General features: G+C 40.8%; 1 protein-coding gene across 1 annotated transcript in view; it reads right to left on the bottom strand.

Moving 5' to 3' along the window:
- LOC141333621 (protein piccolo-like) overlaps positions 1–24,622 on the bottom strand; it is a 50,897-nt gene that overhangs the window by 8,256 nt on the left and 18,019 nt on the right. Inside the window, exons 5-19 of the mRNA XM_073838674.1 lie at positions 18,653–22,892; positions 16,813–18,356; positions 14,258–16,310; positions 12,805–12,873; positions 11,671–11,756; positions 11,464–11,539; positions 9,858–9,983; positions 7,428–7,536; positions 6,129–6,190; positions 5,830–6,023; positions 5,684–5,734; positions 4,485–4,615; positions 3,301–3,327; positions 2,915–3,008; positions 1,580–1,651 (exon numbers count right to left, since the gene is read on the bottom strand). Of these exons, the coding sequence (XP_073694775.1) occupies positions 1,580–1,651; positions 2,915–3,008; positions 3,301–3,327; positions 4,485–4,615; positions 5,684–5,734; positions 5,830–6,023; positions 6,129–6,190; positions 7,428–7,536; positions 9,858–9,983; positions 11,464–11,539; positions 11,671–11,756; positions 12,805–12,873; positions 14,258–16,310; positions 16,813–18,356; positions 18,653–22,892 (8,934 nt within the window). The remainder of the gene's footprint in view (positions 1–1,579; positions 1,652–2,914; positions 3,009–3,300; positions 3,328–4,484; positions 4,616–5,683; positions 5,735–5,829; positions 6,024–6,128; positions 6,191–7,427; positions 7,537–9,857; positions 9,984–11,463; positions 11,540–11,670; positions 11,757–12,804; positions 12,874–14,257; positions 16,311–16,812; positions 18,357–18,652; positions 22,893–24,622) is intronic.

Genomic DNA, 24,622 nt, shown 5'->3' on the forward strand with positions numbered 1-24,622 from the left:
ATTATTTGGGTAGCACACATATTCTGAATGCCTTCAGCAGAATTTAAATTAGTCATTTTAATCTAGATTAATCTAGATTAAAAAAATTAATCTATGCCCACCACTAATATATATATATTAGTGGTGGGCCGTTATCGGCGTTAACGTGCTGCGTTAACGTGAGACTCTTATCGGGCGATAAAAAAAATATCGCCGTTAATCTATTCTCAAAGTTGGGTTGGGAGCTGGGTCTATACTACGCAAGCTATGATGACTTTCACCTTGATATTTTAGCACGGATGTATACCTAGCCTAATTGCACTGGGGGCGAGAACGAGTCTTCGAACCTGTGTGTATGCCTACTGTGAAATTACCACATCAAACGAGACATGCTAACATGGATGCAGCTATGAAGCCGCCGGGTTTGCTTCAGGGCAGGGGCGTTGCTAGACCCTTTTTACTGGAGCACGTGCGTGAGTTATAATTTACTTTGATAATCCCGAAATAAATACATTAAACTATATGCAACAACTGAATTGACGCTTCTAAAAGCAACGCAGTTTAACCGAAGACTATGCACGCAGATATCCATGCCCGTGCGCGTCTGTGCATTTAACTGCAACGCGCACGTCGTGCAGCCTTTTATGCAGAAGTACATGCAGTGTAGGAATAGTTGGTTACACAAGTTTGTATAGTTGTGTTGTAAATGCAATTGTCAAGCAGTTTGTGATGCATTTTGGAAACAGGAGATAAGCCCCTGGTCTAATGCGCCACCTGGCTTGAGAAACCCGTTCTCAAAGACTTACTTTTAGTCATTATTTGGGTAGCACACATATTCTGAATGCCTTCGGCAGAATTCAAATTAATATATATATACATAAGTTTGAGTTTGGTGAGGGGTAATTGAGAATCAATAGAGGACAGTCACGTGAGAGGAGGCAATGCCTCCATCGTGATATGATTGGATATGACTGGTTATGTTCGGCTGTGATTGGTTCATGCAATAAACCCTGCCTCTTATATTTGTGCGCGTTCCACATTCGCAAATCAGTCTGAATGAACAATATAGAGGTGTTAATGGGAAGTCTAATTTAAAAATAGTAAGTAAACAACTCACACACTTGAATATAACAACTTTGTTACATCAGACTAAAATGGCCTGAAAATATGATCTGTGGAGTTTTTAGCGAGTAATCAGCTTGGTGAAATTTAAAGTACATCTCTGTTCTGTGACCAATATCCACAGAGCTTTGCTGGCTAATGATCCGAGAAATTTAAAAATAGTTAAAAGTTAACTATTAAAAACAATAGCTGAACATAAGTTCACAAATAAAATATATTGTTTAAATTATTACTGCCTTGAGTTATTATTTTGAAATAAATGTAAAATGCTTAAACACACTAAATTGATAATATTCATACTGGGCTTTAATAAACAGAATACTGATTAAATTTTTAATGTAAAAAAAACAACATTTTAAAAACAATTTTGAACACCACTGATATTTAAATATATATACATTTACTTGTGTATCTTTTAACACACATTGGACTTGGTGTTTAATCTTTCAAAGTGTGTTTACAGCTTGCAGCTTCTCACCTCTCCCAAGAAGTCATTGGCAGAGCTCTTGTCGTAGTCCCACACGCTGACCTCCAGTGTCTTCTTTCTCAGCTAAACACACACCACACAAACACAGAGTAATCATTGCCAAGATTTACTTTGTGACCCCATCACCATACATTAGTTTAATGTACTTATTCTAAGTAACTTAAACTAAACGAATCCATAGTTCATTTCTAAATGAGGAGTAGGAAACATCTTATAAACACAGAAAAAAAATTTATTCGTCAGTATTTTTTTTTGTTTTTCAGTAGAAACATCTTTAAACACCCTTAAACAAGATACATTTACATGAGAAGCTATATTATAAAAAACACACTTCCATTTAAAACCCAAAAGTATGATTTGCATGATATAAACTTGTGCCTTATATTGTCCAATTGCAAGAAATAAAGTCAGAATTGACAGAATCTGACTTTTTTTCTTAGAATTGTGAGACATAATCTTGTAAATTATAATGTCAGATTCTGACGGGGACATTTTCTTAGAATTGTGAGCTAATTCTGACTTAATAACTCGCAATTATGTGTTATAAACTCAGAATTGCAAGGTACAAAAAAAGTCAGAATTACAAGTTTATATCTTGCAATTCTGACTTTTTAACAATTGTGAGTTTATATCTCACAACTCTAAGAAAAAAGTGAGAATTACCTTTTTTCATTTTTATTTCAGTGGTGGAAAATGGCTTCCGTATAAAACAATTATTTGGAATTGAAAACATATTTCACAATATAACTGTTTCAACTGTGATTTTCAAATAAATACAGCCTCTGTGAGCAAAAGAGACTTTCTGAGACATTCTGAACCTTTAAACTTTGCTTCTGAGGTAAATTTATTTTGCTTTTAGAACGTTTAGATGCTTTAACTGGAAAACAAGACAAAAATACTGATTAAGAAAACATCTCTTTTCTGTTAAACCAGCAAACATCTCCAACACGATATGCAGCACTGGAGCATTAAATCCAGATGGTTTTCAATACAAGCCTCATCTACCTGCATTCTGTCTTTCTCTCTCAATTAAGAGCCACTCGCCTCGCTTCAATAGTCCAGTAAAAACATATCAATCACATCTGTCTGCAGCAGCCTCAGAGAGCTCAACAGACTCAGGAAGCTCTTTGGTCTTAATTAGACTAAAGCACTTCTGGGAGACAACAGACTTTTCCCTGTTTGCACCAAAAGCCTGAGATCCTCTCTGAAGAGCTTTCAGATAATTGAAATCTCAAAACTGACATGAGATGTTCAAACTAAAAAAAGCATCAGACGTTTCTGTTTGTTTTCTAGACGTGTGCAAATGATTGTGAGTTTGTATTTCACCTGTTCCAGGTGGATATTTTTGTAGATGACAGTCTGGTTCCACTCCGGGTTCAGGGTCTTCTGGACATGTTTGGACCTTCTTTTGTTTTCAGCACTGCAATTAGATAACATACCACAAGAGGTCACCTTGAGTTGCAGGTAGGAAATCAATTTGGTACAAACGTAACCATGAAACACCCCACACTGGTGGCAAATGGTTTGCACAATGGAGGACATCTAGTATAGGCCCACTTGTGTTGCTGCAGTGACCATATACTACATTGAGAAAATGATCAAATGCATAATGATGATATAAAAGAGCAAAACACTACATCACTAAGCCATTCATCTCCAAGCATGGCCAAGTCTTGTATAATGTGCTGGTATGATAGGAAATAATCACATACCTGGCATTCTGCACAACCATGACCTGACTGTGAAGATCCAGCATGCAGCAAAAACAGACAACAATCAGTGATGAGTGAGAGACTGCAAAGGTGTGTGTGTGTGTGTGTGTGTGTGTGTGTGTGTGTGTGTGTGTGTGTGTGTGTGTGTGTGTGTGTGTGTGTGTGTTTGTGTGTGTGTGTGTTTGTGTGTGTGTGTGTGTTTGCAGTAGCCCATGCATTCATGCCCATATGGAGCAGAGAAATGGAGAGCTCCTGTTTCTGTAGGTTCAATCCAAGTACTGCATGATCAGATGAGAGCCAGAAATGATCCGAAACACACATACACAAACATACACACCAGCCTGCAAACATCAATCAGCGCTATCATTTTACACACAAACTCAACTGGTATTGATTTTCCTCTTTTGCTGACTCACTCACTGCACATTTAAATGCACGGACACACACACACACACACACACACACACACACACACACACACACACACACACACACACACACACGTTGGGTTTACATGTTTTATGGGGACATTCCATAGGCGTAATGGTTTTCATACTGTACAAACCGTACTTTCTATCGCCCTACACCTACCCTACACCTAAACCTAGCCCTCACAGGAGATTGTGCATACTTTTACTTCTTCAAAAAAACACATTGTGCATGATTTATAAGCCTGTTTCCTCATGGGGACCTGAGAAATGTCCCCACAAGGTCAAAATCTACTGGTATTCCTATCCTTGTGGGGACATTTGGTCCCCACAACGTGATGAATACCAGGTACACACACACACACACACACACACACACACACACACACACACACACACACACACACACACACACACACACACACACACACACACACAATCATACACAGCTAAAAACTAGGTCTTACACAATATGCATAATCCTCTCCAGGTCTTTCCCACAGACCTGGTGCTAATTACTGCCGGATAAGTGATTTTCTGTTTCGTTAACTCATGGAAAGTAGCAGCTAGGAGTGAATAACAGCTCTGGGAGTCTTAATTTCCAGTGCCAAGGGTGAAACAGGTGGATTTATATTTTTTAAAGTCAAGAATCCAGCTATTAAATTATACTAACATCTTATTTTCACACTCTCTGGATAGCTATTTTGGCAGGGCGCTTAAAAAGGAAAGAAGTTGAGTTTTACTCAAGGTACTTACCCTCTACCCGGCAGCAAGTAAACTTTAACGAACGGATCCGAGTAGCCGTTATTGTCCCGGGGTGCCAGATTTCGTGCTTGAAGAACATGGACGATGAGATTTCCCAGCTGTTTGTCGTAATTTATTTGAAGCTGCAAAATCAAAGAAAGAAAGTAAGCAATGTTTTTCTACTTTTGCACTACTAAATAATGAATAAATATTAGGGATGTAACAATATCAAAACCTCACAATACGATAATATCTTAATATGTAGTTCAAGATACGATATTTATTGCGATATCAAAATACTGTTGCACTGTAAAATACTTCATAGGTATGTTATTTTTGCTTTACACTACAGTAGGGAAGTTTCTTTCCTAATTTCTACACTTGAAAGAGATATTTTGAATTTGGACTTGCAGTAACGTTACCATTTTACATCGTTAGCCTGTTAGCAATTCATACTGCACTTTTAAGCTTTTATTTTGACGGAAATTACAGTAGAGCTTTTATTTTGAAGGAAACTCCAGCTTCAGTGAAAAAAGTCTAATAAAAATGCTGTAATCATCTGCCGCAAAAATAAAGCATAACTAGTGGCCGTTGCAATCCCAAACGCGTGCTAAACTCACAGCACATGCAATAAATGAGTTCATTGCATTCAATGTGAACTAAGCCGTTCTGAGGCACGGAAAACACCGGATCACGAGCTGATCGCCTGAACGAAGTGGGCCCTTTGTTTTGAAAGGTGCAACAAAAACAGATTTGATGAAGGGATTAAGTCATGTTGTGTTTTTGGTTTTAGTTAATTTGACAGATACTCTGTCAAAGCATAATGGCCTAAAACACAACTTTAAAGACATTTATGTTAGAATAAGAAGTTTAAATATATTTTAAAAACTATACTTTTTGCCCAAAGACCTATCGTTTCATATTGTCATGTGACCACGATGATATCGAGACCTATCGCGATACCACAATATTGATAATACCGTTACATCCCTAATGATTATGGCATAAATACATTCTGTAGATTAATAAACAAGCTTCTGAGCTATTAATTCACTTTACACAATAGAGACTGCACTCTAGCTGAAGAAATATTTTTGAGCTGAGCATAACTAGATTATTTTATAACAACTATAGAAAGTTACACTTATGCAGGTTTGTAAGTCACTGAATAAGCTACTCTTATTGCTGCGTTAATGAGAGCCGAAATCTACCTGGATCTCTCCTGACACTGGGTGGGACTGAGTTTTTGCGGCCTCAGATGTCTAAGAAACAAAACATCAGCAGTAAGAAAAGACACAGTTATGCATTTGACTCTTTGTACACAAAAAGGCATAAAATAATTGTGTACGCACGGTACCTTGCTGTGACGTTTCTTGCTGACAGAGGGTGAACCAGGCTGGCCAGGGCTGGGAACTGCACTGGAGCCAGCGGACGCTGAGGCTTTATCCAGTGCTGACGCAGAGGAGGACGGCACCTGCTGCTGGGACACTTTTTGCAGCTCGGCAGCCAGCTGCTTAGGGTCCACACCTGGTGATCGTGGAGGTCTGTCTCCTGTGTAATTTTAAATGCAAGTCAGATGTTAGTGGTAAAGCACCACTGAGGTTAATTAGGTTAATTAACATTTGATTGTCTTCTCCACTGACTGGAGGTTCTCACCTTTGGTCTGGTCTTGAAGGTCTAGGTGGGAGCTTTCACATTCAGACAGCATATTTAGGTCACTGGCGATGACAGAAAGATAAATGATGGTCAAAAGACCAAAGATTCAGTTAAGCCAATGTTTCCAGCCCTATGTCATCCAAGATGTTCATGTCAGATTTTTCTCCATACACTCTTAAAAATAAAGGTGCTTAAAATGTTTTTCACAGTGACGCCACAGAAGAACCAGTTTTGGTTCCACAAGGAACCATTCAGTCAAAGGTTCTTTAAAGAGCCATCTCCTTCTTACCTTTTTATAATCTGAAGAACCTTCTTTTGCCACAAAGAACCTTTTGTGATGTTAAAGGTTCTTTATGAAACCATCTAGACATAAAGGTTCTTTTATGGCATTGTGAAGCACCTTTATTTGTAAGAGTGTATAGTGGACTTTAATGGGAGCCAACAGATTGAAGGTCCAAATTGCAGTTTCAAAGCAGCTTCAAAGGGTTCTGCATGATCCCAGCTGAGGAATAAGGGACTTATGTAGCGAAACGTCAGTCATTTTCTAAAAAAAAATACAAATTTATGTTTTCTAACCACAAATGCTGACCTTGTACTTGTTTGACTTTGTGCTTTACGTCTTAATGTTGGTAAGTGTTTAAAAAGCAAATGTAAATGTATATTTTTTTAAGAAAATGATTGATCGTTTGACTAGATAAGACCCTTATTCCTCAGATGGGATCGTGTAGAGCCCTCTGGAACTGGATTGAAACTGCAATTTGGACATTTAACCCATTGGCTCCCATTGAAGTCCATAATATAGAAAACGTTTTCCTCAAAAACCTTAATTTCTTTGCGACTGAAGAAAGAAAGACATGAACATCTTGGATGACATGGGAATTAGTAAATTATCATGAATTTTTATTGTGGAAATGAACTAATCCTTTAAAATACTTTTTGTACAAAATGTACTTTTTTGGCTCTCAAATGATTTTCCTTTTTGGTTGAAGTCACTTTTTCAGCCCCTTTAATTCTAACACTTTTTTTACATAAAAAATTGTAACCCAATTTTTCATGATTTATTCCTGCCCCACATTTCTTCTTATTAAATGTCATGTTTCATTAAGAAACACATCAAAATATTAAATAAAAATGGGTTAGGAACTGTGTTTCATTTTTGCTTCTAGGACAACGTGCACTTCCAAACAAGTACTAATAATTTCTTTAGTTGTACAACTTTCATAAACATATAGAAAGTAAATGAAAAAAGAACCTAAAGCACATTTAAATAATAAATAATAATTCAAATCTGGCACTCACAGTCTGATACATATCTCCGCCTCTCCAACCTGGTGACCAACCAGACCCTGCACCTCCTCGTACGTCTTACCAGTCAAAGAAATGCTGTTCCATTCCAGAACTTGCATTCCTGTGCAAACACACACACACACACACACATAAAATCAGCCTCTGAATACATTGTAGTCTTCACTATCTGGAAGATCAAACAAGCTGTGAAAAGCACTGCAACACCACACATGATGTCTTTCAATTAAACGAACTGCGTTGTAGAAACCCTGTGAGAAAGCAGAGGTAAACACGTGCAGCAGAGTTCACTCCAAGTCACAGCAAACTAAAACCACTCTGTTGGTGCACTTACACAGATGAAAACGTGTCTTCAGGTAGGCCAGGTAGGCCCGCTTTGGACGTTTTGAAGCTCCAACTTTACGGTGGACACTTGGGGTCCCTGGAGGTGAATGTGTACTCATGTCATGTACTGTATATGCACACACTCCCAGATTTTATAGTTTAATGTGAGAGACTAAACAGCCGGCTCACATTACTCCACTGCTTAACACCAGCCTGTTCTACTGAGCTTGAGAATATACATGAGTCACATGGCTAATGTAACCATGCCGACTGCATACATAACCACACTTACAGCAAGTAGAAACATTTGACATTTTACCCTTAAGAAACTGCTGCTGGGACAATATGTGGGAGAGAGACAATACAATGCGAGAAGAAACGAGACAAGAAGAAAGAAGAGGATACTAGAGACTAAATAAGATGAGATGGACATTTTACCCTTAAGAAGCTTCAACTGCTGCTAGGACAATATGTGACCCTGGACCACAAAACCAGTCATTAGGATCAATTTTTTTGAAATTTGAGATTTATACATCACTTGAAAACTGAATAAATAAGCTCTGGTGTATGGTTTGTTAGGATAGGACAATATTTGGCTGAGAAACAACTATTTGAAAATCTAAGGGTGCAAAAAATCTAAATATTGAGAAAATCGCCTTTAAAGTTGTCCAAATTAAGTTCGTTGTACTGCATATTACTAATCAAATTAAGTTTTGATATATTTATGGTGGGAAATTTACCAAATATCTTCATGGAACATTATCTTTGCTTGATATCCTAATGATTTTTAGCATAAACCGAAAATGGTTTTGTGGTCCAGGGTCACATATGTGGGACAGAGACATTACGATACATGAAGAGACGAGACAAGGCGAGAGAAGAGGATAGTAGAAGAGACTAAATAAGATGAGATGAGATAAGAAGAAAGAGAGACGGAACAAGGTAGGTGAGACAAGTGTACAGAAGAGAAAAGAGTAAAGAAAAGAAGATATGAGGACTAAGAGACAAGATGAGAAAAGACGAGAGAGTATACATGAGAACAGAAGAGAAAAGAACAGAACAGAAAATGAGGAGTAGAGGGAGAACACAGCTAAGGAATCAGATGTCTAAATACAAAGTGATATTTGATAGAGAGCACGAGAGGAGGAGGAGGAAGACAGATGTGAAGTGTCAGTCCCAGTCAAAGCTCAGAATGTTCTCTCACAAAGCCCAGCTGTTGTATATAGTCTCATAAATAAGCCTGTGCACAGACAGTTCCACTCCCTCTGGCTTCACTTTCTCCCTCGCCACCTATCCCGGCCCCTCGTAAATTATGACCGGGAGAAAGCAGCACAAAAGCCGGAGCCCAAGCAGACCTAATTTACAACACTCTGAGCTCACCCTCACCCCTGGAGAAAGAGAAAGCATTAACGTCTCCGTCACAACAGAGATCAATAGAGCTTGTAAAATTCAGCTCCATCAAAATGGCTGAAATAGTCAATCAAGACAGTCTAAATCAGTCATGAAATTCAGATTTCACTCTGGGTTTTATTCCAAAAGTCTGTTAAGATTCTTCTAAGTCGATGAGAAACTCTTGCTGACAGCCATCAATGGGCAAATCTGTCACAATGAGGTCAATTCTGATTTTGTAAAGTGCATATTTACATAACGACGGCATTGTGAAAAAACACAGCGTTAAAGCAGTAAAACCTCAAACTCTGTTCCGCGGAACTCTCCAGAGACATTTCAGTCAAAGTTTTGATATAAATTTAACACTCGACTCTCATTTGATCTGCGCAACACCTACGCTGCTGAGGAAACACAGTCGTGAACCTGAAACTTCAACTTCATTTTCTGCTTCTCTATCTTTATCTCTCACATCAAGAGTGAGTCACTCCTGGAGCCTGGAGGTGAAGAATCACGCGGATAAGCATCATTTGTTTTTCCTGTCTCCTACTCTAAAATATCTCGTCACACTGTGCCCCTTAACGTCAACAGATGTGCTTCTCTCCCCGCTCTGAGAGACACTGAACATCGATACACCTCTACAGTTTAACCAAAACAGTGAACCCACTCATTGGCAGGTTTAAAAGACTAACCACCCTTCCTTGAGGTGCCTACCTTCTACAATCTTTCCCATCTGTTCTGCAGCTCCTCCAGGTAATACTTTGGCAACATATGCACCAATGTCTCCGTTGCTGCCCGGGACCTCTTTGCCTCCAACCACACGGATTCCCAGTCCATTTCCTGTGAGAAAATAATAATGTGTACACATTATTGTGCAACTCATTTACTGGGTGTTTTGAAGAAAGATCCACGTTCACAGCGTTAAAAATATCACATTTTTATACATCACATTACATCCAAATGTCACGTGTCTTTACGGCATCTTCACACATGGGATGTGTGTGAACACAGGCAGATTCCGGAAAATTACTGGTATATTGAATGAACCAAAAGGAAACCATCCCAGGACAAATCACTGTACACATTTTCCGTGTATTTTCCAGTATAGCTGTGTGAAAGAGGCTTTTGCAAGATGCAAACAGAAATTACAACAAAAAACAGCGAGCACTTGTAATCGTTTTCGTACACAGTTATTATCACAGCTCAATATGTTTCACTTTCTGGACATAACAAGCTTGCTTGGTAGCTCAGCTGGCATGGAATTGAACTAAGGCAGAATCCTTGTGTATGAATCTCGTGAAAAACCTGACTCACGATGAAAAAGCTAAAAAAATGAACACTTAGTGTTTTAGTGCCACTCAGTGGACATCTCACATTGAATATGTCACAAAATGTACATGGCGGAACGTATTTCGCGTCTTGAAAAGTTCCCACAGGTATGTTTTCGTCATGAGATCAGGTTGGCTATTTGCCACAAGGGGTGTATCTTCTTAAAATAGTCCATATGACATCAGAGATTCAACTGTAATTTTATGAAGCTATGAGAATACTTCATTCAACAATTTCTTCGACTTCGACGTGCATTCACGAATGTGCTCAAGCTTTTTTGTAGTCAAGATATTTCTATACAAAAACTGTTCTATGACTTGTGTGACTTCCTGTCATTCAGAATCATAGTACACAGACCCTTCCATTACCATAATTACAGTGCAACAAATCCACCAGTCAGCACAGGACATTTACTATAGCTATATTCATTGTCTTTTTTTAAAGCACTTGTTTGTTCATCAGTTTCTAATTACGATGATAATCCAATTTGTGCATTACACGCCATTTTGAGCTTTGATGACTGATGAAACTGGAGGGATGCCAATCTGCCACATCGCTGTGCAATGTCTGCCCCATTCTAGTGCTTAAAGAAACATTGACACAGTATATTGAGGAAAATCAACCACACCTACAGTACGTGACATACCAAAGCATGAGGAGGGGCTAGACTCTGGCGCGGTTTTGTGTCTGTTGACATTTTGTGTGCAATGATGTGGCAAAATGGAGTGCCACAAGAGGACGCTAAAGGGAAATTGGAGAAGAGCTAATGTGTTTAGTAGTAAGCATAAAATAAAACTGTGCCAATGCAATCTCAGCATGGCGAAACTAATGTTTGCATAGACATAAGCCTTGGGCATCTCTCCATGATGGCCTGGTAAGCGAACAGATCCTCTTTTATCAGGGGCAGCTGTCCTAAACGTCTGTCTACATTGTTGGAACATGTCAGGAAGCCAAGCAACACAGCACTGAGTATTTGACAGGTTGCACTTACCTGATACACTACGATCTTTGGGATCCCTCTGTAGTTTTATTCTGGTGTGAGGAAAAGGGTAGTGTGCTGACTTTCCCTAAAGGGACATCAAATCAGAATGAGACATTTTCTTAACACTCTAACATGCAATAATGTTTTTCTTGCAGTGTATATTTACTGTTTCTTGCTAGTTGGGCTGAAATGCTAATGCAAAACCATATATATCACCTGTCTTCTATCCCCTTGTCCGTTCTCTGTGCGCCCATCTCGAGGTTTATCAAACCAGTCAGTTTCCTCCCGTCGCAGGTGGTACGCTTCAGAAAAACAGATGGAAATTAAAACGTTAAGTCTTGCTTGCCGGTCTGTTAAAACAAACCCCTAAAGACCCTCTGGTAACATCAGGTGCTAGAGACAGCTAAGGTACATATGCAGTCTCAAATTCAAACAATATAGAGCCATCTGGGACAGAAAAGGAAATGGTTATATAAAGTAGAGCAGTTATTTTTGCATGCAAACCTAAAACTAAAACAAACCCTGAGGATACAAGTCGTCAGATTGTGTTTCTTTTTTCTATATATAATTCTCCATTAGAATTCTTTAGAAGGAGATTTAGAGCAAGGCTTTTTTGCTACTGTACCTTCCCCTAAAAAGTTCTTAAGTTTTCATAAACGAGACAAGGGTTAATGACAGACAGAGGTAGGAAAGATTTTGGCACACTACCTTGCAATAGTGTTGGGATGTGTCTACAATGTGGAAAAGGGGAGTTTTATAGAGTTTTAACATTTTAGAGGCAATTTTAGATTCCAAGATGTTTTCATAGGCAAGTGAATAATTGACCTCAGGTCATCAACATTTAACAGAAGACAGTTTTAGTGTTTACAGACCTGACATTCAGATGTAAAATGATATGATAGATGTAGATCCTGTTACATGCTGAAACACTCACTACCATGGAGCACTATTATTGTGTATAGCCTAATGATCGTGGCCAATTTTATCAGGAAGTCATTACTTTCAATAGATTTGATATGCAAAACTATTACTAGTATTATATGAATGATGTTTTGTTAACCAAATTGGTAAAACTGCAGCAGCTTACGCTGAGAAAATGAATGTTATTTTTAGAGAGAAAGGAGTGTGAAATTCCAATTTAATCACAGATGCAAAAGCTGTATTCACTAACGCGCCATTACATTAGTGTGCAAATTTGTCATACTTCCTGCAACATGTTGTTATGGAGATGAATTTGCAGTCGATTTGGTTGCCTAACAGCTCATGGGTGATTGGCAGGCGGGTGGTCATGGTAGCAGGGGTGTGGGGGAGACGGGAGACGTGCAGGAGTCTAAGGTGGTTATACTCTACCGTTTGTGACATTCTCATGTGAGTTTCCTGGATCGTCTCTGCTCAAACCCACCAGGGATTCACTTAGTGCTGCAACCAAGGTAAATGCATTTACTTCCAGATGGTACATATGATGAACAACACATCATATGCTGTTAAATGTATGGGGTCAGTCAATTTACAGATAAATGAAAGAAAGAACATGTTAAAATTGGTGAGTATTTTGGGTTTGAGCTTCACGTTCTGTGGTTGTGTGATTCTTTAACCCTATATTGTGTAACAATTACAATATTCATGATGTTTTTGTATTGTACAGTGTTAAGTTCATGTAATTTCATGCATTTCACAGATAATGAGGGGAAGAGGCATGCAATGCAATGCAACTACTGTTTTGATCTCATCAATCTCATCAATCAAACTATACTTTAAATGGTTTTGTTAAAGGTAGAAATTAAAAGACAAACATTAACAGGTGAGAAAAAGCATAGCCCTTTCTATTTGAAGGCATTTATTAGTTCCTAAGAGAAAAAGAAAGCAGATGAACATGCAAGAAAGTGAAAGAGTTTATTCAAAACCAGACAGGAAGAGACACAAACATTCTATTTATTACAGGAACATAAAACATGCAAACAAAAACTGGCATGGTAATATTTACTCTGGTACATGCTAGCAACATGCATGAAGAGTATCATCTATCACTGAGAGATAGAAGTTTGTTTGGGCTACAACATTTTGTATATACTGTATTGTCTGTATGAAAGGAAACTAAATGCCTGACCTTATAGAGAACAACATATCTCTGTAATACAATTTGTTGCGGCTGAGGGATTACATATAGTTCAACATATCTATAAAGCAATATGAAAGAATTAAATAAAGGGATGATCTGTGTAGTTATACTATGACTTTTTTTTGCTAGAAGGCACTTTTAGGATAGCTAAATAACTATAAGATAACTAAACAGATGACTAATTAAGACCATGTGCAGCTCTGTTTTTTTTACAAACAGCTTAACTAAAAATGTTAAGGGTTGTTAGGCTATTCTTATGCTAATGACAAGAGAGATTTATAATATCCCGTCCGCATTTCCATCAACCTTTTCTCATTCATCCCATTCAGAGAGCAGATGTACATATTTACTTAAAATACAAAGACTGAAAGCATGCACTATAGGAGGTCACACAAAAACAAAAAGTCAGTTTAAGAAGAAATCACATGCAAAATGCAAACTCCAACAGTAACTATACCATAGAAATGTTACTACAAAAAGACAACAGGGATAGTGTGATTCTTTCATTATTTAAGCATAGGAGAAGAAAGCTCAAACAAGACAGAAAAGCAGTTATCAGCAGAGAACTGATGCCTTCATATAGACAGGAACGAGTACGTACAAGATGAAACATAGATAAATAAAAATCTGGAACTGTGTATGAAAAGTCATTCCAAGAGGACAGTCTGTGGACAAACAAATTACCTTCACTATCAGACATGGTGCCCTGCAGATCATCCATTAGCACATAGCCACGCCCTCTTGAAGGATCTTCTCTGAGATGTTGTTGTTGAGGGTCTTGGAGGGACAGACATGACCCAAACTGATCACGGGAGTCGGCAGATATGGGTGGGAGCGGACCCGCCGATGCTCGTGCCATACCCATTGGCTGACCCACTGGACTCAGTGGGCTCTCTTCCTCTGAGTTCTGTGCCACAATAGGGATACGTCCACGCCCACCTTGTACAATGGGCAGGCTTGTAGGTTTTGACCTGCCTGATGGAGTCTGGAAAGCTGAGGTGTCTGAGGAGGGGTCACCTTCTGCTTTAAGCCTCAGAGAAGAACTTGAGGTATCCCTTTTAATGGACAGGTCAAGGCCATACACAGAGGAGGGTCTAGAAGAAGGCCGTGACCTACTTCCACTGGGGTAAGCAGAGTCTTCTCCCAATGAGGACCTCATGCCTGGGCTCAGATTTAGGCTTTGGCCCAGATTGAGTGAACCTGCCAAATTGGCCCCAAGAGTGGAGCCCAGGTATTTCTGCTGTTCTGCAATATTCTTGCGTAGCCCAAAGGTGATTTCATCTTGCAGAAGTCTGCTTGATCTGGGAGAGGCACTACTGGACCCCAAGTAGCTGCTATAGTCTGTTTCTAGACTCCTGCTATCCTGGATGGAGGAGTACTTGCCTATGTTGCTGGTGTTTTTGTGTTTCTGGTAGAGCATAGATGTTGGAAGTTGCTTGGCAGCCTGTTTCTCTAAGGTCAGTCTACTGATGCTGTACTTTTCAGTTTTAGGGTAGGCCCTGTAGCCACCACTAGTCACTCCAGTGCTGGAGGTGTAGTGATGTGAGAGTCCAGCAAGCTGCTCTAAGCTTTCAGTGCCCCCTGTGCTTCTCCGGAACTCCTGTTTCAGTTGTTGTTTTAAAAGCTTTAGCTCAAATGGTTCTTCCATTGGGTCATCCTCATCTTGAGCCTTACCATAGGAGTGAAGTCTGGAGGAGCTTCCCAGGTAGTCTGTACCAACATCTGCAGCAGTGCGTCTCAGAAGACGTTCTGCTTTGGCTAGTTCCCTCTCAGCAATTCCATAGCTGGAAGATGAAAGGCTACCAGTGCTTTTTGCAAGTTCTGCTGCATCTTCCAAAAGCATATAGCTCCTTGGTGTTTGATGTTGCTCTAAATCTGCGTAGAAGGAGTCAGCAGATACATTTGACATAGGACTGACTGCCATGCTGCCAGCACGATCTTCTAGGCTATGCAAGTCAAGATGGTTACCATACTTTCCTCCTAAGTAAGATGAGGTGTCATAGTTGGTGGCAATTTTGGTAGAATCTAATTCAGAGAGGAGAGCAGCTTGTTGTCTGGCTTTCTGCTGGAGCAAGAGCATTTGGTGGTAGCTCTGTTGCTGTGAGGCAGTCAGAGAAGGAACAGAAGAGTAGATGGACTGGGATTGGTATGGCGATTGAGGCTGGTACAGAGACTGCTGGTACTGTGTGTACTGGTACTGGGAATATTTTCCATACTGGTCGTGTTTGGTCTGTGGAGGAACAAATTCATCAAGTTCTGACTGTGGTGCAGTACGTGGTCTCTCAAGCCCATGTCCACCGACCTCCTCTCCAACTCTTGTTTCACGAATGTTACTCACCTCACTGTCAGACATGTAGTCACGGTCCTCTGCAACACTCTGCAGATACGCCCTTTCCCTCTTTTCCCTTTCTTTGAGCAATGCATCCTTTCTTCGGTTAATGCCCATCTCTAGGTATCGCAGCTTGGCATCAATCTCCTTTTCCTCCTCATCCAGTTCAGCTTGCTTTTTACGCAGTTTGGACGACTCTCTCTCAACCAGGTCTAGTTCACGGTCAATGTCCTGCAGGATTTTTGCCCGTGCCATGTTAGTGCTCCGGCAGAGGCGGCGACGAGCTGAGCCAGTGCTGTAGGCTGTCTGACCAGCATTAACAGCTTCTTCCTCTGAAGGTGGGTTAGGAAGAGTTCTTTTAACTTTCTTTTGGGTTCCAGATGGAGTTCCACTTGGAGATCCCTTTCCCTTTGGATGACAAATAAAAAGAGAATTATGAGTGTTAAATGACAAAGCTTTATTGTTCATAAAAAGAATGACCATAGTGGATTAAAGGCTTTAAATTTAAGAACTTTAAAAACAAGCAAGCACTTGAGTTTTCTATTTGATTGAGAACAAAGGAGAATGGTAAAAAGAAAACTCTCTAGAGGATTTTATTAACTCATGTCAGACATGCCTTGAGGATACTCTATATCTGGTGTTCTGCTGTATTGCCTTTAAAGGGACAATCACTGTAAATATTAAAACCAACATCTAGCATGTCAATGACTACCAGGCCTAGGGCAACATTTGAAAAACAAAAGAGAAATAGAGCAATAATACAATTAAAGCACAAGATTTTGCACAAAACAATTATATTGTATACATAATACAATACATAAACAAACAATTATGTAAAAAGAAAGTTAATATGATGCTGAGATTAAACGTTACAAAAGTAAACGCTTATGAAAAAATCTTGTATACTCACAGAGTAACCCTCAGAATACTGGAAATTTGCTGCTGCCCTTTCTTCAGCAGTTGGGCTCATGGGTTTGGGGTCAGACATTGACCTTTGTATGACCTTGGGAGCCCTAGGACTTGTTGGTGGACCTTTAGATAGATCTGTGGCAGAGCATATTCTCTGTGGACTCGTGTCTCCAAGCGATTTCTCATAGGACAAATACTCAAGGGATTTGCTAGGGGATACACAAGGGGAAATTGGAGAGTACAGTACTTTTGGGGATTTGGGAGGACCTGGGACAACCTGAAGAGTAGAGGCATCTGCTTTGAGGTGAGGAGACTGACATATATCAAGTGGAGTGGGACGCCTCTTTGGAGAGGAAGTTCTGTCAGAGTCAGGATAATCTACTCTAGTATCTACCTGCACAGAGTGTCCCCTAAGTGTTCCTGAGGAATCTGTTTGTACAGAGATTTCAGTTAGGGCCTGAACTGAAACAGGTCCTCTTTCACCTGTGCCATTTTTACCACCACGTGGTCTACTGCGCCTGCCTCGAGCAGGAACTTCCCATTCATCTTGGTCTTCATCGTCTGTCTGTACACAGCTATCAACACTTTTCTTTGTACTTTTCTTTTTCCTTCCTGCAGTGTAGGCCTTTTCAGTATTATCCTCCTCATCAGTCTGGCAGCCACTGTCCATTTTTCTTTCTCCTGCCACAACAAGAGCCTCTGGTAGGACTTCACTTGGATACATCTGCCTGAACTTCTGTTCCTCCAGCTGAAGTCTGAGCTGTTCTTGGAGTCTCTGGATCTGCTCTAACTGCTCCTGTTGTTGAGCATAAGTTTCCTTTTGCATCAAAAGGTGGGCCTGTCTCTCCTCTTCTTGCTGACATAGTATTTGCTGTTTCATGGCCTGGAGTTCTTCCAGTTCCTTCTGCACAAGAAGCTGCTCTTGCTCACGGAATCGCTGTATCTCCTGTCTCTCCCACTCAAGTTCTTCAGCCAAGCGTTGCTGCTTCATCTTCTCTAGCTCAAGAAGCTCACGCTCCACCTGGTACTGTCCATCTCCTGGACAAGACAGAGCTTCTAAAGAGGCTGCAATTGCATCCAGTGAAGCATTTGTGTAGGTGTCCAGGGCTGCCACTGTGGTGACTGTAGAAACTACATCTGAGAGAGTTGTGGAAAGGCCAGCCTTTGAAACAACAGTCTCCAGATTTAAGGGTATATCGCTTTGTTCCTCTGCTGTGGTTACAGCAATAGTTGAAAGAAAGCTGTGTGATCTAGTGAGAGGTTGATTTTGTAGAGTTGACAGTGACGGCATAGTATCACTTGTGTGCATGCCTGATAGAGTATTGTAGGATGTGCTGAAGATAGAGCCAGGCTGGGTGGTTATGGCATACGTAGAAGGAACTGGTGCTGCTACAGAAGAATAAACAATACCATTGGAAGATCTTAGGACACTAGAAACACCATAGTGGGTTCCAACTGCTGAAGTAATCCTGGCTTGTGTGTACTGTGGAACTGTCATTCCAGTGCACACTCCTGTAGACTTGTTTGAATAGTCTACAGCTTCACCTGTTAAAAGTTCATTTTGATAGATTAGAGTTCAGCACATACAAGGAGTGCAATGGTAACAGCACTGAGATAACCATGCACCATCCAAAGAATGAAAAATTAAAACAGCAGTAAGTATACTGAATAGCATGCAGCGACATGCAAAAATAAAAATAAAAATAAATAAAGAATAAAAAAATTGAGAGCATGCAAAATGACTTCCCAAAAAACAGACAGGCATACGAAAAATCAGCTGGGAATAAGCAGAGGTAACTCAAAATGATATCGAGAAGAAAGATCTTCAATTTCATACTGACCTGCCACCAACATTTTTCCAGATGTCAGGTCTACAGCACCTTCAGTAGCCTCCTTGTAATCATAACTATGTTTACTTTTATATAGGAAGAGACCAGCCTCTGCCAGGTTTGTGTCCGACATTGAGGGTTTAATGCCCCCAAGACCTCTTATACCATAAGGAGTACGATCATATTGATAATGGTCATCTCTGTAGCCAAAACGATCCTCTGGTAATGGAGCTGAGGGCTGCTGAGTTGTACAGCTGCTTGCAAAAGGAAGCTTGTAGACTACATCACAGCAGACTGTTCTTCTTCCAGCAGTAAGATCTACTGGTTTTCCATCATCCTCTGTAATTACAGCAGTCACCACCTCTGCAGTGGACCCATTCATTGCAACCACAGTCTGTGCAGGTTTTACTGTGGTGAGGTCAACTGCACCGGATAAGCCTGTTTCTAGACGAGGGGGTATAGTCACAGCAATGCCATTGCTTGCAATTGTAGGAGCCATTGTTACAGGAACAGTTTTACTTATGGTTGTAGAGAGATTTATGGGTTTCTCTGGTTGAGAATCCACAGGCCTGTAAATAATTTGAGACACAGGCTCAAAGGATTTAGCTGTTGTAAGTTGGAGAGGCATTGATGTAGCCAGAGATGCATCATAAGCTACAGTGGCTGTGCATGTGAGGATGGTGATGTTGTCAGTAACCACTGAGACCGAGGAAGTGTCAGTACTTAGGTTTACTACAGATGACTGCACAGCACTTTGCTGACGTCCACCACTATCAAAAGCAAGGGACTGTCGTCTTGACTCAGAGGAGGACAGATCCACGCCTTTCATGGATGTCTCTGCATCTAATTTTGGGGTTCGGAGATCCACCACCTCACCAGGATGGTAGGCATGACCATTCTGCACTTGACCTGGTTCAGTTTTTATGTTTTCTTGAACAACAGAGATGCCAGTGGCTCTTGGAATGGGATGTGGAGGTGGTGTTCTTTCATGCACAACAGACACTGTGGTTCTTTGGACTTCAGTGGTAACTACCTGAACGCCAACATTTGGAATAATTGACTGAGGCTGTGTTGAGGCTGATATAGCCTCGTAGACATGACTCATGCTAGAAACTACCTTCTCTGGGCCACATATTTCTTGACTTTCAATAGATTCAGTAATTCGTGTGAATGCCAATGGTACTCTAGTTGTTTGTGACTGTGGAGGTGGTTGAGGTGGTTGAGGTGGTGAAGGAGGCAGTTTCTGAGGTGATTCTTGGCTAGGAGTTATTGAGGCTTGGGTCATGATACCTTCTGTAGGTGAACCGGGCTGAGATGGCAAAGTAATAACAACATATGTGTCACGTAAAACCTTGCCAAACCTGGGTGATGTAGGGGACTTGAGAGGAGATGTGCCCTTACTTTCAGCAGAGGGACTCAGATTAAGGACACTATCTGCACTGCTTGTACTCAGTATAGTAGGTCTGGTAGGTGTGTGGGCTGTAAAGGGTGGTTGAGCACCAGCTATGGGTTTGGGAGCTATGGGAGGTTTAACAGTGTCCCCAGGTTTGTGACTGAAGGTTAGGCCTGCAGGAATAGAGGATGGCTTAGGTGGTACAGGTGGAGGAACATGGGGCTTAGAGCCCGGAGTAAGAGGCTGCCTTACTGGTACACTGTCACCTGTGGTTGGCATGCCAACTGGAGTAGTTCTTGGGGGGACCTGTGGTGGAGTCTTTTTGGGATACACAGAGGGTTTGGGTAGTGTTGGAGGGGGTAAGGGTGGAGGAACTGGAATGTCTGCTTTTTCCAGAGATGCAGCTCTGCGTAGTACTACTGGTTTGGGAGGAACTGGTGGAGCAGTCGATACTACACTAGGCATAGTGGATACTATATATTGCGGTACTGTGGGCAAAGGTGATACACTTACAACTACTGGGGCTGACGGTCTTGAAATTACACTAGGAACTGGTGCTGTAAAAGAGTCAATTTGACCAGAGGTTGAAGACTTGGACAAGTCAACAACACCTGTCTGCTCAATTCCTACAATTTTCTCTGTGGCATCCTGTGAATCACTTGATACTGCAGGCAATATTACTTCTCTTTGTAGTGACAAATCATCTACAACTGGCTCTGAGGCTGATGTTTTCTGGAAAGCCTCATCCAGAAGTGGTTCTGGTTCAGTCTTTGTAACTGAAACTGTAGCTTTCTCAAAGTTCTCCGTTTGATCAGGAATGCTTTCTTCACCAGATTCCTCTTCACCTGATGAGCACTGTGTCACTCTCAGATCAGGTATAGGCAGTATTCTTCGTAGGGGTGCTGGCTCAGTTTTTTCAACTTGGGCTATTGTTGTCCCTTGTGCCATGCCACTCAGATCAGGGCCTGCTTGAGTTGGACTGGTTCCTGGGGTTAGTACTGCTCTTTGCTTCTTCATAAGTTCTTCATAGGCTGCTTCTGCATCTAATAATGGTCTTCCGTCCTTTCCGGACTGGCCTGTGATGCTTGATGACATAGTGCTTTGCTCTTTGCTTGAGTCGGTATCAGGCAACACAGTTTCTGCTTTAGGAACATCTTCTACTGGCTTACTGTGTGTTATCTCCGTTTCCTTCAGCATAATCTCTTTCTTTCTTTGCATCATGTCCTCATAAACCTCATCAGGTGATCTCAGGTTTTTTTTGGGTTTCTCTGACACAGAAAGTTTATCTGGTTCCTGCTCATAGGATGCATCATCAACAAGAGACTCATATGCATAATCTTCTATCAGCATACCCCCATAAAGAGATTCTTTACCAGGTGGATGTTCCTTGCCATCATTAGTTGGAGATTTAACCTTTAGCATAATCTCTTCATATGTCTCATCAGCACTTTTTAATGTTTGTTTTCTCTTTTCTTTGGACTGACTATCAATGTGTTGCTCATCTGTTGGAGAGTACAGCGAGACTGATGTTGGTAACTGATACACTTTTTGGACCGCAACAATCTTTTCTGGCAGAATCTCAAAGCTCTCTGGTTCTGACTCCATGCTTGGGGATAGGTCTGAGCAGGAAGACCTGCGGAACTCCTCCATCTCTGCTTCCTGTCGTAGCTCTTCTGTGGGAGATGCATCCTCAATTGGTGAAAGGTTGCTTGGCGGAGTTTTGGGCCTTTCTCTCCTCCTCTGTGCCCGTATCTCTTCTTTGTCTTTCTTTGACTTCTTTCCTGTGCCTTTCTGCTTCTCCTGTTCTCTCAGAAGCTCCTCTTCCTCTCGCAACTCCTCTTCCTCCGATGAATCCTCAATGGTAGGAAGCATCTGACCTGGCTGCCGGTGTTTCGCTTTCCTCTGCTGCTTGCCTTCACCACTAGACCGAACATGACTTGGGCTGCTGCTGTCACTGTCTTCATCAAGAGAAGACAAAGATGTTGGAGATGTTCCTGGGGTAAAACTGGATGCATGTAAACTGGAAGAGCCTTCACCTCTTGACCTGTCATCAGGAGAGTCTGTAAGGCTCTCTACCTCACCATCATCTGATGTCTGACGTACAGTTGCTGTACTGTTGAGTTCAATTGTTTTGAAATGTCGGATGCCAGCTCCACTGTCTACTGAAGGTTGTTCTCCTTTAGCTAGTTCTTCAATTTTAGTTACAGAGATAATACTCTTCCGTTCAGGCTCATCTTCTGGACTGATACTGTTCTTTTTAAGTAGGCGTCTCCCTTTAGACAATTCACTTTTGTCCTTATCATCTTTCTTTGCATTTTGTTCCATTTTCTTCTTCTCTTGATCTTTAATTTTCCGTCTGGCAAGGTTTTCTTCATCAGATGGTGATGCATCCTCATCTGCACTCATCTCTATGATCTGCTTCCGGATGAAATCCTCCTCGTCCACAGGACTCTCCATTTCTACTTCCTTATCTCCAACAGGCTTTTTTCTTTGCAGTTTAGGTGAAGGTTCTCCCTCACTACTGTCCTCAAAAGAATCTCCTTGGATATCAGTTGGAACCAGAAGTTTTTTCCGCTCTTTTTTTGGTGCATCAGTCTTTTGCTCTTGCGTTTCTCCATGTTGGTCATCCTCTGAGCTGGGTTCTGGAGACATTGGCAACACTACCAGTCGACGCTTGACCTTTGGAGTTTCAGTTTGTGATTCCTCTTTAGAAGTTGTCTGAGCCTTTAGTATTGGAAGGACAGTGCTTTCCAACTTGGCCAAGTCTGAAGGACTCGTGGGGCTGCTTTCTTTATCTTTCTCACTAGGCTCCCTCAGTAGCTCACCTTCTTTCACTGGGACAGCAGCCTCTTCTTTATTCTGCAAAACAGAAAAAAAATTAGAATTTGACAAGTTATAATTTCAACCATAATAAAAACATGCATTATATTTAACAAGGGAAAAGTGAACTACGTACGATAACTGTTGGGATATTATAGGTGTCTAGTCAATTAACCTAGATTTTCTACTATTTATCTATACCCCTACATAGGATCAACTGTGGGATGCTGTAGGTGTCTACACAATGAACCTAGTTTATTAGGATATCTATACCTCTACAGCTACATGTACAGTTACCTCTTCAGATTCATCAATTTTATTAGGCTTTATCAATGGCTGTAACGCATCATCACATTTTTCTTCTGGTTCAGAGGTCAACTTCCCCTCCTCTGATTTGTTTCTTTCCTGTTGGCTAAATGTAGATGGTGGGGAGACTACTTCTACATCATGGTCTAGACTATGGGGCACACATTTAGCTGTAGATTCAAGTTCAGTTTTATTAGTGATTTCCAGGTTAGCTACAGGCAGTGCTTTTTTCATCATCTCCTCACTGGCTAATTTATCTTTCTCACTAGATGTGGTAGATGTTACAGCAGGGGTTTGGACTTGTTGTGTAGATTGCATCTCTTCAGGCCTAATCTCAATTACTGCTTTTTTGTCTTCATTCTTACTCATCACTGTGGATGAGGGGATTTCTATATTCTGGTCAGTAAGACCCTTTGGCATGGCAGATTGTTCTAGATCTTTTTCTGTCACAGAGTCTGGAGTCTGCCTAATATCCTTCTGTTCTGGCAATCTTTTTTCTACCATCTCATTCACTGCAGGAGTCTGGACTTGTGTAGACTGCATCTCTTCAGGCTTAATCTCAATTATTGCTTTTATGTCTTCATTCAGACTAATCACCGGGGATGAGGGGTCTTCTATTTTCTGGTCAGTAAGACCCTTTGGCATGGCAGATTGTTCTAGATCTTTTTCTGTCACAGAGTCTGGAATCTGCCTAATATCCTTCTGTTCTGGCAATCTTTTTTCTACCATCTCATTCACGGCAGGAGTCTGGACTTGTGTAGACTGCATCTCTTCAGGCTTATTCTCAATTATTGCTTTTATGTCTTCATTCTGACTACCCACTGGGGATAAGGGGACTTCTATTTTCTGATCAGTTGGCATGGGAGATTGTTCTAGATCTTTTTCTGTCACAGAGTCTGGAATCTGCCTAATATCCTTCTGTGATTGCAATATTTCTTCTAACATCTCATTCAATGCAGGAGTCTGGGCTTGTTGTGTAGACTGCATCTCTTCAGGCTTATTCTCAATTATTGCTTTTATGTCTTCATTCTGACTAACCACCGGGGATAAGGGTACTTCTATTTTCTGATCAGTTGGCATGGGAGATTGTTCTAGATCTTTTTCTGTCACAGAGTCTGGAATTTGCCTAATATCCTTATGTTCTGGCAATATCTCTTCTACCATCTCCTTCACAGCAGGAGTCTGGGCTTGTTGTGAAGACTGCATCTTTTCAGGCTTAATCTCAATTATTGATTTTATGTCTTCATTCTGAGTAACCACTGGGGATGAGGGGACTTCTATTTTCTGTTCAGTAAGACCCTTTGGCATGGCAGACTGTTCTAGAACTTTTTCTGTCACAGAGTCTGGAATCTGCCTAATATCCTTCTGTGATTGCAATATTTCTTCTAACATCTCATTCAATGCAGGAGTCTGGGCTTGTTGTGTAGACTGCATCTCTTCAGGCTTATTCTCAATTATTGCTT

This window comes from Garra rufa, chromosome 4, assembly GCF_049309525.1.
Source record: "Garra rufa chromosome 4, GarRuf1.0, whole genome shotgun sequence".
Classification (NCBI taxonomy): domain Eukaryota; kingdom Metazoa; phylum Chordata; class Actinopteri; order Cypriniformes; family Cyprinidae; genus Garra; species Garra rufa.